The following is a 16855-nucleotide window of genomic DNA, read 5'->3' as shown; positions in this document are numbered from 1 at the left end:
GTGTGTGTGTGTGTGTGTGTGTGTGTGTGTGTGTGTGTGTGTGTGTGTTTTCACTATGTAGGCTCAGGATAGAGCAGTCCTCCTGTCTCAGCCCTCTCCAGTGCTAGGATTAATGTATGAGCCACCACTTTGTCCTGCTCTTATGGCAGGACACTGGAGGCTTAAGGGATATGGACATGAGGACAGAATTCTGCTCCCGACCTCAGCTCTTTGAAAGAGCTCCAGGCAGCTTCAGGTCCCCGGCCTTTGCTGGCTTAAGGCTCAGACTGTTGGAAACTGTTGTCTGCAAATGCAGGACTGTCCTTTCCTGCTTATACGAGGCAGCATGGAGAAAGGACCTGCAGCCCTGTCACACTGCTCAGTCAAGCTGCTGTTCTGGGCAGGCACACGAGGCTCTGAAGCTAGACTGTGGGTGCTGATAGCACAGAAAGCCATGGGGAGAGAGGCCTTAAACCAAAACAGCAGAGCAGTTAGGCCGGGCAGTTCTACTGAGCCTTCAGGGCCTGTGAGCCTGGGGGGGGGGGGGTACTGAAGGTCTGAGTATGAGGAGCAGAGCACTGTCGAGGTTGCCTTCCTCAAGTACCCTGCAAAGCCCATGCTGGGAACTCTGGGCCTTGCTGAGAGCTTTTTGGGGCAAGACACCTGCATGTGGTCGTCTTAGCTGTCAGATAAAGGCTTTGTGCTCCAAGTCCTGGCTCCCAGCCAACCCCCACCTTCTGTATGAGTCTGAAGCCAGCCTCTCCTTTCTGTTTCATGAAAGCCAACACTGTTGTGCTGCCCAGCCTCATCACAGCTGTGCCCAGCCAGCAGAAGGGAGACAGGACCGATGGCCCCAAGCTGTGGGACAAAGCTCGTCTTAATGTACCCAGCCCTAGCCCCAGGGAAGACTGAGCTGGACATAGAAGGCCAAGAGTGATAGCACACAGCTGCGGTTAACATGCTTTATTTTAGTATCAGTCTTAGTTGTTGCTGAGGCAGGCAACACAGGGTGTGGGTAGGAGCATAAATCCCAGATTCTTGGGTGACAACCCAATTAGCAAGGTCCCGTTATTGAGCAGAAGGCAGAGTGAGGTACCTACTCCAGGAACTACAGCACATGAGCAGGAGATGGGGCTTACTCTTGCTAGCTCAGGGTCCCCTCCATTGGCTCTTGGTACCCAACCCCTCCTTTAGAGGAGGCCCAGAGACACCATGGAGGCAAGATGGGCTGGGCAGAAAGCAAAGCTGGAGCTTCTCTGGGAATCTCTCTGACCTTAGCCTCCGTCCACACAGCAGAGACACGCTGCTGTAGATGGCCAGACCGAAACCAGAGATGTGGCTTCTGGTAATTCCATTTTCTCCCCTAGTAATCACACCATTAACCTAGTTACAGTGTGAAGGAGACAGGGACTTAGGAATGGCCAAAGGTGAGAGGTAAACCCCTTTTACAGCCCAGTAAACAGCCCAAGCCTTCCTTGGGGCTACAGTGATTAAGACTGGCACCCGGGGATCCGACCCCTCTCAACAGCTACTGCTGTTTTCCTGTGGCAGTAGCATTTGTCCCTAGCATGATGTATGGCAGCTCTGAGGTGTGTGTGCCCAGCTCTGGATGGCCAGGGGCTAAGGGAGGGTTAACAAGTTCCTGGATGCATCTGGGCAGATGCCAATCCAGGCCCAATGACCCAGCCCTTTTATTACCACCCCTGGTCCAGGTTCCTGAATGGTGTCTTCCTCTGCCCACCCACCTGTGTTGAGAACTGAGTGTTAATGGGAAGAGGGTGGACACAAGGAACTGGTGGTTATTTTACAGACTCCTAAAAAGTTATAAGTAGGTTAGCTTTGAGTAAAACAAAAAACAAAAAAAAACAAACCCAAAATCTTAAAAATCAAGTGGAAGGCACGTTGCTGTGTCCACAGCAGTGGTCCAGTGGTGTGAACCCTCAGATGATGGTGCAGATCTGCATGGCACCCCCCTTCCGGCTGCCATGTATGGGCACAGGCTTGCCCTTCCCATAGTACCCTGTGAAGATGGCCTTGACCTCCATCTTCTTAGCCAAGCTCAGCATCCAGCGCCCTTTGCCCATGGAATAGAGCTTGCCCCGAGAGAGCTCACCCACCTCCTCACCTTGGCTGCCCCCCTTCACCTGCTGTAAAATCTCTAAGAGGTCAAGGCCTGTCTGCACTGGCTGCACATCAGCCGCACAGCCTAGCGTGACGTGAGCCCGGCTCCCTGGGGGCAGGCCCTCGGAGGAAGATGGCTTGTCCAGGTCACTTGGCCACAGGAGCAGTTCCTGCTCATTCAGCACCACCTGGGCCCCAGCTGTCTTGGGTGTCACAAAGAGAGCGGAGATGGACAGTTTGAAGGCCTTGCCATAAGATCTCTTCACCACCTGGGGAAGGAGAGGGGACTCACGTTAAGAGGGACAGCTGGCAAAGCTGACAAGGGTGGGCCATCCCCAGGGGAGAAAATGAGTGTGGCTGTGCAGGGGTCTTGTTTTGTGTTGTGTTTTTGTTTGTTTTGTTTTTGAGAAAGGGTTTTTCTGTGTAGCCCTGGTTTCCTGGAACTCACCCTGTAGACCAGGTTGGCCTCAAACTCAGAGATCCTCCTGCCTCTGCCTCCCGAGTGCTGAGATTAAAGGTGTGTGCCACCGCTGCCCAACTGTGCAGGGGTCTTTTTTAAAGGCAGATCAAACAAATACACAGCACAAGCCACTCAAGCTAAAGTTGGAAAAAGGCTTTCAGAGAGGCACTGGATACAAGCCCCGTTTACTAAGCCCCAGGCTCCGAGTGTGTTGCTAACCTCTTGCCTTGCCTATTCACTTGTGAGAGAGAGGGAACACAAGAGCCTGCCTCCAAGCAAACAGGGTTGACAGCGTGGTAGGTGAAGAGACTGGATCAGCAACTGCTGTATATCCACAGCTCACTCCACCAGCATACTGCGGTCTACATCTGATTCCCTCCGGCCACACCCGATTCCCTTCCATGAGTTCATGGGACCCAACTGCAAACTCTTGTTCATGAGCTTCTGTCTCAACAGCGGTGTGTGGCAGGTGCTCAGCATTACTAAACGGACAATAGGAAGGAGTGACGCTAGACATTCGGCCATTCCACTGGACTAGGCTTTGAGAACACGGGTGGACAAGGCTATGAACACCTGGCTCTTAGCTGCCGCTTCCCTGGGGACTGGCCAGTAAGCACGCAGGTGAAAGGCTGCTGGGAAGGCAATGGTAAAGGAAGTTAGGAACTAGGCAACATGCCTGGAGTTAAGGATGGCTGTATCTGGTCATGGGCTGTGTGCTATGGTGCAGGAATGGGTGGTTTAATAAGAGCCACTCCCTCTCTCTGGAGCAAGGCCAGTAGAATAGGCTCCCTGGAACACAGGACTCTTAGCATTTGAGACTCTGGGACTTAACAGGGGTTCCAGAGACCAGAACAAGAACCTGCTACTGCCTGGCATTCTCCATAAATCTACCTCAAGAAAAAGGCCCTGGGGAGAGATGGGACTAGTGAGTCCCTAAGAAAGGATAACAGAAGAGTACAGACTATGCCAAAGACTGGAGACCACACTTCTTCAACCACTGTGTGATGTCTCTGCTCTACACAGCAGTTCCAGGATGTACTCTAACCCACCTACCCTCCCCACCTCCACCCGGGTGTCCCTGGGGAGAACTCACATCCTGCTGGGCATATTCTTCTGCCCCGGCGGCCTTCCCATAGTCACAGAATTTGGTTGTACAGTGCAGCACGCCTGGAGGTCTCTTTCCAAAGTAGCTGACCAGTTCAAGCTTCTCCTTGGGTTCATCCCCAGAAATAACTGCAGAAGAGAAAAGATCCGGTTGGGGTGAGGAGCTGGGCTTACCAACACCTACCTACCTCGGAAACTGCAGGCCAAAACCAGACCCATTACTAAGACATTCTTAGGCTGCCAGCTGGAGATGCAGCTCAGTTAGCAGAATGCTGGCCTAGCCTGCACAACACCCTAGGTTGAGTCCCCAGCACTGGTACCATGTAAAACAAGCATGGTGATGTACACATGTAACCCTAGCTCTGGGAAAATAGATGCAGGAGGATCTGGAGTTCTCGGGCGCGCGGGCCCCCCCCCAGCTGCCGTCCTTGCCTAGCACACACAGGATCCTGAGTTTAATGCTGGACGGGGAACAAACTAAACCATGCTGGCTTTACAGTGTATAGATCTTTACAACTCTACCGAGTTCTAAGGCATGTGTAACATAGGGCTAGGGCATACAAAGGCCAGCATCGTACCTGGAAGGGGAAAGCAGGATGAGAAGGTGGTATGTGGAAAAACAAAACCCATCTTGCCACTTACTAGCCATCTGGGACACACAGTTGACTTGTCAGTCCACTGTGTTAGTTCCAGTTGTCATACCCCCAAGATCCTCAGGGCCTCTGAGATTTACAACATCCATTTCACCCAGGGGTGACTGACTATACATGGCCTGCAGGCTTGGAGGAGGAGAGCATATCAAGGGCCTGAAACAGGAAGGGCCCTGGGCACAGCCGGGAGGAGGTGGCTGAGGACCAGGATGTCAAAGCTGGGCTTCTAAACAGAGGCCAAGCTTGGTGGCTGTATTCAGTCTCTAGCTTTTCCGTTCCTTCCCAAAGGCTAACACTTCAAGGGATCCTCTATTCTCAGCACGCCTTGTTATTCTCTGTCTCCCGTCACACTGAGCAGAAAAGCATTCTGCTGTTTATGGCCAAAGCCAGCATCAAGCAACAATCGTGCCTGAGCCAGCACCACCAGCTCTGGCCTGAAGCCCTGGCTTTTATGGTTGCTCCCTCACTCTACACAAAATGTGGGCTGGCTCCCCACCATCTTCCTTGTACAGTTTGAGCCTTAGGAGCCCAGAAACAAGTTTTTTCTGAGAACTCAAAACATGGGCACCAAAGGCCCTGTTTGCCTCTGAGGAATCGAGCAACAAAATGAAGAGGTTTGTTTGCAGACCAGCTAAAATTGAGAGTGCCTGTCTCTCCAGTATTGGGGAGGTAACAGCAGGAGAATTAACTGCAAGTCAGAGACCAGTCTGATGGACAGAGTGACTTCATACATAGAGACCGTCTCCAAAAAACAAACAAAACAAAAACAAAAAGACTCAACCACCTGTGCAACACTCTGGAGGAATGGGACCATTGAGGACCCTTCCCTACCCCAGATTGTCCATTCACAGGAGCCAATAGCCCTTACCAGGAAAGAACCCTCCTTGCTCCTGCCAGGTACAGGTGGCAACTCTTATATCCTTTCTGGGCATATCTCTTACATGGAGAGAATGTTCTAGAAGGCATGAGGCTGGGTTCTCTACAGCTTGACATGCCATGGGGAAGCCCAAGACCTGGGACCTATCCTCTGGAAAGTCACAAGCTTGTCCTTGCTACCTTTTGCAGTTCAGGTTTCCACCTCATATTTTGTTTGGAAACATATTCTGCTGCTAAAACTAATTTTGTCACCCTTGGGTTTCCCTTTGAGGTTATAGCATATGGTGACGAGAATTACATAGTTTTCCCACCTCCAAGACTCAGATGGTGGTCTCGAGCCAGACTGGGAGGATGGTGCTGGGGGAGAAGAGGGAGGCAAGAAAGGAGCTATCTATGGACATGACTTTTCCGCTAAAGCCTTGCTTTTGGCTAGTCCTGGGAGCTGCTACCTGTATCCTCCACCCATAGACCCCATCCTTTGAGCTCAGCAGGCTCAATGCCTAAGGCGGGTGCTCTCCGAAACAGTACAAGGCTTTAGCTGCCCTGCTCCCTCCCCACAACCACCTACAGTGTCGAAGCTCTTTCTTGAAGGCCTTGTGATTTCCCAGCTCCTCCAGAAAGACCTGGCCAGCTTTTCGGAGGGTCTCGGAACTCTTTTTGGTCAGGAACCACCCAAAGTAGAGTGGCAGAAAGTCCTTCTCCAGCCCGGGCTTCAGCTTCTTCAGGTCATCAACCGACAGCTGCCATTGGTTCTTCTCCTTGAGTTGGGCACAGTCTAGTCGCCAGGCTGTCTTGGGTTCCACCAGCATCACTTGGTACTGGTACTGGTCTGCCATTTCAAAAAGCTGATCCAGCCGCTCCCGCTCATGGTTGGTGTCATCAAGCACAAGAACTCTGATGTCCCGGCGGCAATAGCCAGCCAGGTCCTCGTCCAGACGCTTGTACTCCTCGGAGAAGTCTGCTCGAGAGCCAGGAATGATCTTGTAAGCATCAGCAGACACCATCTTGGTGCCGTTATGATACTTCTCCACTATGAGTCGAGCCAGAGTGGACTTGCCGCTGCCCGGCAGGCCACGCAGGATGAACAGCGTCTTGCACTCGTGCAGAGTAGCCACGGTGTCCTCATCTTGAAGGAACGGGAACTGCAGCTCTGGCTTGTCCTTAGCTCCTGAGGATGACATTTTTCTGAAGAAGATCTTGGGCAGGAATGTGTGGCTTTTTCGGGTAAAGCTTGTATTCTGTGTAAGAAGGGAGGAGGGGATGTCAGCCCAGGCTCCTCGAAGCCAGCCCACAAGCACCAAACCCTAGTCTTTCTTCGGCCTAGTTCTCCCAGAGGAAGACCAGTTGCTAGTTCAGGAATCCCCAAGCCTAACTTAAAACACCCTTGAATGGTGGATGCTTTCCCGGAAGGGGAATACTGGCTTTTCTTCCTCCCAGTAGGTCCTTCAGAATCTTCAACAGCAGGGTTGTAAGGGTAGAGAGAATCTCACTGAAGCTATCTATCCGCTTACTCTCCCAGCTCCAAGGATCACTCTCCGCTACTCCTCAGAGAAAACACCTTGGTGGCAGGGCATGCAAGGGCAGCAAGTGCCTGTTGCTCCCAGTCAGCCCTAACTTATATATTCTTGCCACCTCTTAAGGATGTCCTGTTTGGAGGCCTGAGGCTCTATGTATGGGCAAAGGCACAGCTGCCCTGGCTCTCTGAGTGTGCAGAGGAGGGTGAGGGCAGAGGAGGGTGACCCAAAGACCGCCTCCCTCCACCCAACAATGGCACCAACAGATAATACTCTCTTGTCTGGATGTAGGGGGACAATGGTCCCACAGAGGGCTGGTGGGGGGCAGGGCAGGAGGGCACTGGACAAAGGGCTTCATTCACAACCGCCTCCTCCTCTGCTCCCTCAGTGCCCCCTTCCCCCAATCTGTAGGACTAGGGGGCACAGGGCACCTGTATTCAAGAATCTTTGCCCCCTGCTCTGCTGCGTTTTAGCAGCACCTCTCTGTCAAAGGCAACAAGAAATAGCGGTTTCAATTGTCATCTACACTGACTTCCGCCTTTGGTGTGCACCTTGAGAATTTAGCTGGCTTATGGCTTCTCTATAGCCTTGAGCAGGAGGCAGTTGGGAACTCACTCCCAGCTCGGGCTCCACAACAGCCCTGGACTCTCTGGTGCTACCCTGGACCCAGACCCATTTGCCAGCTGGTGTCGCCACGGAGCATCGACTTTCTCTTCCCCGCTGCTATATTTCCTTCTCCAAAGACAGAGACTCCCCCAAAACTTCCCCGCTCCCCTTGCCTTCGGGCTGCCTTGGAGGTTGGACTTCAACTCCGGAACCTGCTGTCCTCGTTTGCAAGCTACTTCTGCCCATGCATCCCCAAGACTCTTGCTTTCAGTTAGCCTCTCTCCCGCCCCGGCCCCCACGCGTGCGCTGCGCTCACCATGATGAGTGGGCGCACCGCCGTCACCGCCTTTGCGGGCACTATGTCTCCGGGGCCGCCCGCCTGCGCGAGGGACACGGGCGTCGCGGGGTGTCAGGGCCCCACGCAAGGCGCCTTTCATAGCCCGGGGGTGGGGCGCGCGGATGGGGCGGGGTCAGCCCGAGCCTCTGCGCACGCGCTCGCGGGCAATCGAAACCTGGGTGCCAGGAAGCAGCGGTCTGAGCCTTGGCAGAAAGCAGAAGCACACCTGGGCTCTCAGTACCCAAAGAGTCCTCCATGCCACCTCTTTAACCTAAAAGTTAAAGATTAACTTTTTCCCTCCTCTTTGAGACAAGGGATTCACTATGTAGCCCTGGCTGTCCTGGAACTCACTATGTAGATCAGGCTGGCCTGGTAAAGAGATCTGCCTGCCTCTACCTCCCAAATGCTTGGATTAAAGACTTCACCAGGAGTGAGATTAACTCTTAAAACAGGAGGCATTTGCCTTCCCTGGGTCCCCAGGCAGGTTAGGATGAAATGGGTGAAGCATAGTCGTGCATGTGGCAGTCAGATACCTTAAAATTTTGAAACAGGCCCCCTAGCCCTTAACACAACCAACATGTGATGGAAGTACTATTCAGGCCACGAAACCAGGCCGATAGGCATCACCGCCTGCTAAAACAAAAACAAAGACCTAATTCCTCAAAGTCTATAATTCTGGGAGCGTCTCTACATGTGCTAACCTTGAATTTTGGCTTCTATAGTTTGCTTCTGACTGAAGTATGTCAACGCAGGATGTGGTTTTTACGCTTAAAAGCCTACCCTGAGAAAAGTGCTGGGCTACACTGGGATCTCAAACATCTAGTGTAGTGGCAGACTGGCTAATAAACACTTTCTGTTGGCTTACGCCTGTGTCTAACCAGTCTTCTTTGGTGAATACCCTCACCACCTGGCCTCCCCCCAAAAAATTTGTTGTTGTTTTAAAGATGAGTCTCATGTAGCCCAGGCTAAGTTCAAACTCTCTAGGCAACAAAGAATGACCTTGAACTTCTGATCTTCTTGCTGGAAATTCATGCATACAAGAACATGCCCAGATGTTTAAGATGCTGGCGTTCCTGCAAGCTAGGCAAGTACATCCTAGCTTTGAGGATGTGGCCACATTGTTCACTTTCACTATTTTTAAACATTTCATTAAAATATAGCAAGGCATGATGGTACATTTCTTTGATCCCATCACTTGGGAGGCAGAGGCAAGCAGATCTTGGTGAATTCGAGCCTAGCCTGGTCTACAGAGTGAGTTCCAGGACAACCAGGGCTACACAGAGACATCTGTCTCAAAAAAAAAAAAAACCCAAACAAACGAATATATATAATTATATATAATTTCTCAGGAATAGTCGAGATAGCTTTATTTTGTTTAAAAAGATTTATTTATTTAATGTATACTAGTATACTGTAGCTGTCTTCAGACACACCAGAAGAGGGCATCAGATCCCATTACAGATGGTTGTGAGCCTCCATGTGGTTGCTGGGAATTAAACTCAGGACCCCTAGATGAACAGCAGGTGCTCTTAACCACTAAGCCATCTCTCCAGTCCCAAGATAGCTTTGTTAACATGGCCAAGCATGTTACCCTGAGTTGGACTTCGAGGCCCTCAATGGTAGGAGAGAACCAACTCCCTCAACTTGTTCTACTTTGCCTGCCACAGACCTGTCACAGTGTGTAGGTCCACACACATAAATGCACACAAAAATAAATTAAAATGGACTTTTTATTTCTTTGTTTAAGACAGGATCTCTCTGTCCAGCTCTGGCTATCCTGGAACTCGGACTTGCTTGTAGGACTATCCTGACCTGGCCTCAAACTCACAGAGATCTGTCTGCCTCTACCTCCCAGAAGCTGGGACTAAAGGTGTGTACCGCCACTATCTGGCTTAGTAGGTGATTTTTTTATTTTATATGTGTTGGTGTTTTGCCAGCATATGTGTCTATGTGGGGGTTTAGAACCTCCTGAAACTGGAGTTACAGACAGTTGTGAGCTGCCATATGAGTGCTGGAAATTGAACTTAGGTCCTGTTAAAGAGTAGCCTGTGCTCTTAGCCTCTGAGCCATCTCTCCGGCCTCATTTAAAATGCAATTTTAAAAAGACATGATTTGGGCTGCAGAGATGGCTCAGCGGTTAAGAGCACCAACAGGTTAAGAGCACTCACAACCATCTGTAATGGATTCTGGTGCCCTCTTCTGGTGTGTCTGAAGAGAGCAATGGTGGTGTACTTATATGCATAAAATAAATAAATCTTTTTTTTTTTTTTCCAGAGACAGGGTTTCTCTGTATAGCCCTGGCTGTCCTGGAACTCACTCTGTAGACCAGGCTGGCCTTGAACTCAGAAATCCGCCTGCCTCTGCCTCCCAAGTGCTGGGATTAAAGGTGTGTGCCACCACCACCTAGCAAATAAATCTTTTTTAAAAAATAAATATATGATTTAAAATATTTTTATCTAGGGACTAGGACTATAGCTTGGTGTTAGAACACTTGTCTAGCAGGCAGAAGTTCCTGGACTTGACCTGAGGATAAGTTTGGGGGACCAGAGTAATTCTGCCTTTGAATTGCCTCTTACTTGTCTGGAATCCTGACTTCATCCCAGCCTAAGTCATCTTCAGCCCTGCTTCTGGACCACATGGCAAAGGCCTGCGTGATGATTTGTATATTCTTAGCCCAGGGTGTGGCACCATTAGGAGGTGTGGCTCTGTTGGAGTAGGTGTGTCACTGTGGACATGGTCTTTAAGACCATCATCCTGGGCTGGAGAGATGGCTCAACAGTTAAGAGCCCTGACTGCTCTTCCAGAGGTCCTGAGTTCAATTTCCAGCAACCACATGGTGGCTCACAACCATCTGTAATGGGATCTGATGCACTCTTCTGGTATGTGTCTGAAGACAGCTACAGTGTACTTGTATAAATAATAATAAATAAATAACATTTTTTAAAAGATCCTCATCCTAGCTGCCTGGAAGCCAGCATTCTGCTAGCAGCCTTCAGATGAAGATGTAGAAGTCTCAGCTCCTCTTGCACCATGCCTGCCTGGATGCTGCCATGTTCCCACCTTGATGATAATGGACTGAACCTCTGAATCTGTAAGCCAGCCCCAATGTAATATTGTCCTTATAAGAGCTGTCTTGGTCATGGTGTCTATTCACAGAAGCAAAACTCTAACTAAGACAGCCTGATCCGTGTGTGTGTGTGTGTGTGTGTGTGTGTGTGTGTGTGTGTATGATTACACTGTAGCTGTCTTCAGACATACCAGAAGAGGGCATCAGATCCCATTACAGACAATTGTGAGCCACCGTGTGGTTGCTAGGAATTAAACTCAGGACAGCTGTTAATTGCTGAGCCATCTCTCCAGCCCAGGCCTGATCCCTTTGAAGCCAGATATTTACACACCAACTCTGGGAAATCACAGCCTTCTCAGTGGAATTTCTGTTCTAGAAACTAATATTCCCAGGGCAGCCTAAGGCTGCACAGAGGAGGCGGCACATCCGACTCTTCTTCGGGACAGTCTGCTCGCAGGCCCAGCTTTTACTCCAACCCACTCTGAAGGCCTATTGGCTTCGTAAGATTGCCCAGTCTGACAACAGATGTCAGCTGAGCTGTGGTTTCTGTATACCCCCACCCCACTCCTTGTACCCTCCACACAGTACATCTTGGGGAAACTGAGTCAATGGCTGGGAAGCAAACAGAAACACTTCTGTTCTCAGGGCTTTCCTTTTTCTGTTCTTTTAGCATTCTATGCTCTCTGCTTCTCCACCCAACCGGCTCATCTCTTCCATTGGTCCCTACTGAGGACAAGGGGTGGGAGGCGGTGCAGTGACTCACTCAAGATCTGTAAAAATTAAAATGCATATTTAATGGGGAGCAGGGGCGCATGGGGTGGTCTGTTGAAGTCAGTCTCTCAGTCTTTCCTATCTGAAACATCTTGCCTGGGAGCGCTGTGCTCCTGAACCGGTGCCGACTGAGCCAGTTTTCATCCCTCCTCAGCTGTTGAGTACCTCAGGCTTTCGGTTTCTCCTCCTCTTTTGTTTTCTCCAACTTTTGGACCTCCCCCCTGGCTGCTTCTGCTGGTTTCTTCTCTTGCTTTTGGCTGACATCCTCTGAGGGTGGGTGGGTGGAGTCGTCCGAGATCCTCCTGTAGATTTCCCTGGACTCTCTCCTGATCCCTTGGTTTGACGAGTGACTGTCTCCCAACAGTTTTCTGCTGGATCCTCCCGAGCTGCTTCTTTCTGGCTCCTCCACCCTCAGCCTCTGCTTCGAGCCCTCGTCATCTCTCTCGCTCTCACTCTCTGGATCCCTCTCCCACTGTTTCACCACCTTCTCCTGCTCGCCGCCTCGTTTCGTTTCCTTCTCCGACGCTGCCTGCAGATCCATCTGTAAACTGATGTCCTCTGAAAAACAGAACAGGGCGGTTGGGGCAGAGTGAACCACTCAGCCTGTGCTTCTCAGAGCAAAGACCTGAGGGTGGCCTTGGTCACATGATGTCACATGTCACACTCTTTCCAAGGGAGGGAACCAGTCATTGCTCGGGTCCTGAAGAAGCTCTGCCGTGGCATCGGGTGAGATGATGCATGTGTCATACCGTAGCTGGATTACCATGCAGTTGCAAGGGGACCTGAGACTGGCATAAAGGAGATCTCACCACGATCTCCCTCCAAGAAAGATCAAAACCAGAACTGGAACCCTGGACCTCCTGACACTTGCTCCTTTCCCTACAAGAAATGGCATGTGTGCTTACTCTTTGGTCCATGCCATGTGAGCAGCCACTGCCACAGGCTCCTGCTCTGATACATCACACTGTACCAGAACCTCCCACAACCTCGCCTTCACCGCTGTGATGCAAAAGACGTCCTTCCTCCCTTGACAAAAATGACATAGGTGTTGACATGTGACATGGGGACTTTTTTCCACTGGCCCCATCTTGCCACTGTTGTATTTGTCCCTGGGGAGCAGTCAGTGTTGAGTTCTTTTGTAAACATGTGAGCAGGCTGTGAGCAGGAGGGGCTGCTGGACATGGGGAAGTCAGCAATAGTGGTTTAACAGGTTCTCGGCCATCCCGAGGTAAAAAAATAAACATCAGTGCCCTCTTCTGTTCAGAGAAGGAAGTGTCTCCATGAGAAGGCAGGAGATCTTTCCTCTGCCTGTGGCTGGCCCAGAGGAAGGGAAGCTGCTTTCCTGCCCACCTCCAACTCCCCAGCCCCTGTCCATAGCTCCAGTGACGTTTTAATTGCTCCATGCAATCTACAAACAGAGGCCTGATCTCTCTTTGAGGAAGTCAGCTACCCTGAGGCAGGCACTGGAGAGATGGCGCAATGGATGACCCTGAGTCCTGAGCCCTGAGAATTGGAGGCACACACCTGTAAACCCAGGACTTGGTGGTTAGAGGCTAGAGGAAGACCAGGAGTTGATGACTCCTGCTATGGAGTAACTCTGAGGCCAGGCTGGGGTACACGAGACACTGCCTCAAAATAAACAAAACCAACATACCAAAACGGAAAAACAAAAACCTGGGCAGTTGTGGTGGCCGGCCAGTAAATCCCAGCACTCAGGAGGTTGAAGCAGGTGATTCCTGGAGCAAATGTGACTAGCCAGATGAGGCTGGAATCAGAGGTCATTCTCTGTTTTCCACATACATGGTACACATGTGTATCCGCACATGTATGTGTGCTATAAGGGCAAGCTGTCATCTGGCTGCTCTGCTGTGGGAGCCTTGGGGACAAGGAAGAACTTGCCCTTGAATCTTGGGGTGGGGGGGCTTTAGTTAATAATCCACACTGGGCTCTGTCCTCCTGGACACCACCACCACCACCAGCACATCATGGCTGAGAGGTCAGGGTCCTACAGAGTGAGGCAAAGGACATTTGTCACCGAAATCATTGTGGAATCGTGATTGAAGCCCAGGATCTAAGGGTAGATGGCCAGACTGAAAACCACTGTGGATTTCTAAGCCCCTCTTTGACAGTGTTCCCCAAAAGAGGGATGTAGTGCCTACCACACTCCCAGAATGCCTGGCAGCAGGACACCAAATGGAGACCAGATACTTCTCAAACCAGATACTTCTTCTGTGCTTGCCCATAATGCGACTCTCTTTCCCTCAGACCTTCCCTGTGGGCAAGCAGAGCCTGAGGGGTCAAAGGCCCCTTTGCTCCCTGCAGGTCTAGAGCGCTGCTGCTAAGCAGTGCCCGAGGTTCCAGATGAGCAACGGCAGTCAGGTAGACTGGGAGAGTGGTGAGGCGGCTCCCCTCCCGAGCATGTGATCTGGTAGTCACCAGCCTCACACAACCTACGACCCAGTACAAGGGCAGAGTGAGAGGGACCAGTGTTTTACACTGTACCTGACTGGCAGTGATGGGCCTGGGTGTGGCCCTGTCATTCTGCCAGTGTCTGCTCTTGCTGTGCCCTGCGGGAAATGGCCCTGTGGGCTGTGGGCCCCTGCAGAGCAGAGCCCCCGTCTGTCTGAGAATTTAACACCTACCTGGCACACTTCGAGTGATAAAAATGGTAAATTCCCCATGAACAACCTGAAGACAGAACAGAACAGAGTCACAGGGCAGCTGAGCTGGAGGCAAAGCCAGGCCAAGGTGGACTGAATGCTTTCCCGTCCTGATCCAGGAAGAGGTACAGCTGCTGCTGGCAACTATATGAGCATAACTCAGAGGGCAGCGGCCTTGGGAATGACTGGCGAGTGAGGAAGGGCAATCGGTAGAGGAGGGTGTGGGAGGGACGGAAGGGGTAGTGACTCACGTCTCTCTGCCTTTTCCCTGAGTATCTCCCTGTAGTTCGTTTTCTTAAGTTCTTCGATGATGCCCTTATTGGCGTCGTCTAAGGCCTGCAGAAGGCAGAGGAGCTGGTGAACCCCACCCCCTTTTCTTTTTTGGAGACAGGCTATTACTCTATTCCTGGCTGGACTCAAATTCCTGCCTCCACTTTCTAAGTGCTGGGATTACAAGCATGTGCCACCAACTCCCAGCCGGTTGCTTTGTTTTGAAACAGGGTCTCATTAAGTATGTGGTTCAAGCTGGTCTCACGCCCTGCTTTCTGTGGGGTCTTGAAGAGCCTCTCCATCTTTGTCAGAGGCTGGCACTGAGCTCAGTAACTGCAGCCTTAGGCTACATGTAGCTGGATGCCTGGTGGGCAACATGGTTCTAGGGCCTGCTCTATCAGGTTTCATGTCTGGAGATGACAGTGCAGGTGGGTGAGGTGGAGGTCTCAGACCTGGTCCCACAAGGAGTCACTGAGGACCAATTAATGAAGTCACTGCCCAACCTTCAAGGCAACCTCAGCCCTGCCTCCCAGGAGACCAGGGCTTTTCCTCTCAATCTCCTTGGTCTCTTACAGTGTTGGTCACAAACAAGGGTTTATGCTTTTGCCTTGGTTTTCCTGCAGACACCAAGCTTCTTATGGGGCCAGGATCACAGTCAGCCATGAATAGACTCAGCCACCTTACACTAACTGTGCTCAGTAAATACTTGTGCTCTCTGTAGGTGGTCATGAGGATCAAGTCTGAGAGGCCATAAGTGAGACTCGTGGAGCCTGTGGCAGGGCTGGAGTGAAGGTGGGAATTCTGAGGTGTCCCTCAACATGAACTGGGCAGCAATATGGCAGGCCTAAGCTACCCTGAGAAATACAGAAGAAGCAGGGGCACCCACTGGGGTCTCTTGGGAGGGATTTTTCTACTGCAATATGGAAGTATTGGCCTCGCTACAGTCTATCCAAATACACCACAAACTTTCCCAAAAGGTCTCTTTTTTGGCATCCCCTGTCCTTCCAGCACAGCTCCCAGATCCCCCCCCCCCCCAACATCCTGTGCCCTGCTATTCCTGACCAATCCTGCTTGTCCTCCAAAGCTCAGCCTGAGGCCTATCTCCTATTGGTCTTCACTGTCAAGGTGGCCTGTTCTTGCTCAAGCTCCTGCTACCTGTATCTCCAGTCTGGCCCCTTAGGCCATGTCAGTGTTGCTGAGCTGTGTGCTCTCGCCTCTCAGCCAGGGGCCTGCTTCAGAGGAGAGGCACCCCCATCCAAACCCACTCTAGTAGATGATTACTGGGAGGGATGTCTGTATCTGTATGCCTCAAGAACGGCACTGTGGAAAGTGCCTGAGAACTCTGGTAAGCAGGACGAGGTAGATGGGTGGGGACCCCTGAAGTGGGCATCACTGGACTTGGCTGAGGTCCTATATCCACTTGGAACAGTATCTTTGGGAGGAGACTGGGGTGGGCTAGACTAGCCTGAAGTACCTCTTGGCTTCGCTTCACTTAACTTGTGGACTCTGCCCCTGGCACTTCTAGTCTAGGCCAGCACTGCCCAACAGGAATGTCTGCAATAGTGGGACTACTCTAGGTCTGTACCATGTGGTCCCACCAGCCACACGTGGCTGCCGTGCACCTGAAATATGGCTACTGACTAAGAAACTGAACTTCGAAGTCTTAAAGTAGGCTAGCAGCTGCCTCCTGGGTGGGGCTGGGTGACTGCAAACTGAGGGGGTCAAGGAAGGGCCCCCTGGGAAAGGATCTGGAAGCTAACACTTAGGAGTTGGCTGAGAGCTTCCTGGAGGAGGCAAACCCAAGAAGACTTAGAAAATTCGAGACAGAGATTAAAGCACTTGTTCATGGGCACAAGATGGTCTGTTAGGGAAAGGGTAGGAAGCTAGCTTTTGGCTGGGACCTGGGCAGCCAAAGGCTGGAGAACCCCACAGGGAGGATACCAAAGGCCTTCCTAGCTCTACAGAGCCTTCTTCCAGAGACCAGGGTGGAGGCAAGAGAAAGGGAACCCAGATGCTTCCAGCTGGCCCTGGAGGGCATAGCAGTCTTAAAGTGCAAGTGTTAAAATCAGTTGATGGTGTCGAGGTCATATACACTTGCTGCACAATCTGGGGAACTAGTTTGGATTCCAGAACCTGGGATTCTAGGTAGATGTGGTACCCTCCTGGAATTCTAGTCTCAACAGGCAAAACCAGGGGATCCTAGTCAGTAAGGTTATTAGCTAGTGAGGCTACTCTGGGTATGACAGCGAGCTCTGGGTTTGCTCAGCGACCTCACCTCGGTGATTGAGGTGAGGGAGACGGCAAGGATGATCCCCAGTGTTAACCTCGGGTCTCCAGATGTACATATACATGTACACACACATACACACACACACACACACACAGAGAGAGAGAGAGAGAGAGAGAGAGAGAGAGAGAGAGAGAGAGAGAGAGAGAGAGA

At 51.3% G+C, this 16855-nt stretch overlaps 2 protein-coding genes across 3 annotated transcripts in view; both read right to left on the bottom strand.

Moving 5' to 3' along the window:
• Positions 1-927: 927 nt before the first annotated feature.
• Cnp (2',3'-cyclic nucleotide 3' phosphodiesterase) lies at positions 928-7735 on the bottom strand. The gene is made up of 4 exons (XM_028780526.1): positions 7627-7735; positions 5759-6428; positions 3654-3793; positions 928-2369 (listed from the first exon to the last, which is right to left on the bottom strand). The coding sequence occupies exons 1-4, from the start codon at positions 7627-7629 to the stop codon at positions 1920-1922; spliced, it is 1263 nt and encodes a 420-aa protein (XP_028636359.1). The 5' UTR covers positions 7630-7735; the 3' UTR covers positions 928-1919.
• Positions 7736-11485: 3750 nt separating this feature from the next.
• Ttc25 (tetratricopeptide repeat domain 25) overlaps positions 11486-16855 on the bottom strand; it is a 29954-nt gene continuing 24584 nt past the window's right edge. Inside the window, exons 11-12 of one of the 2 annotated variants that reach the window (XM_028780553.1) lie at positions 14397-14481; positions 11486-12043 (exon numbers count right to left, since the gene is read on the bottom strand). In XM_028780553.1, coding sequence (XP_028636386.1) covers positions 11652-12043; positions 14397-14481 — 477 coding nt within the window. In that variant the 3' untranslated portion in view covers positions 11486-11651. The remainder of the gene's footprint in view (positions 12044-14396; positions 14482-16855) is intronic. The other variant, XM_028780554.1, reaches the window with a different exon arrangement.

This window comes from Grammomys surdaster, unplaced genomic scaffold (assembly GCF_004785775.1).
Source record: "Grammomys surdaster isolate TR1022 unplaced genomic scaffold, NIH_TR_1.0 371, whole genome shotgun sequence".
NCBI lineage: Eukaryota > Metazoa > Chordata > Mammalia > Rodentia > Muridae > Grammomys > Grammomys surdaster.
Note: the sequence above shows the minus strand (reverse complement) of the source record. Positions and strands in the feature narration are given on the sequence as shown.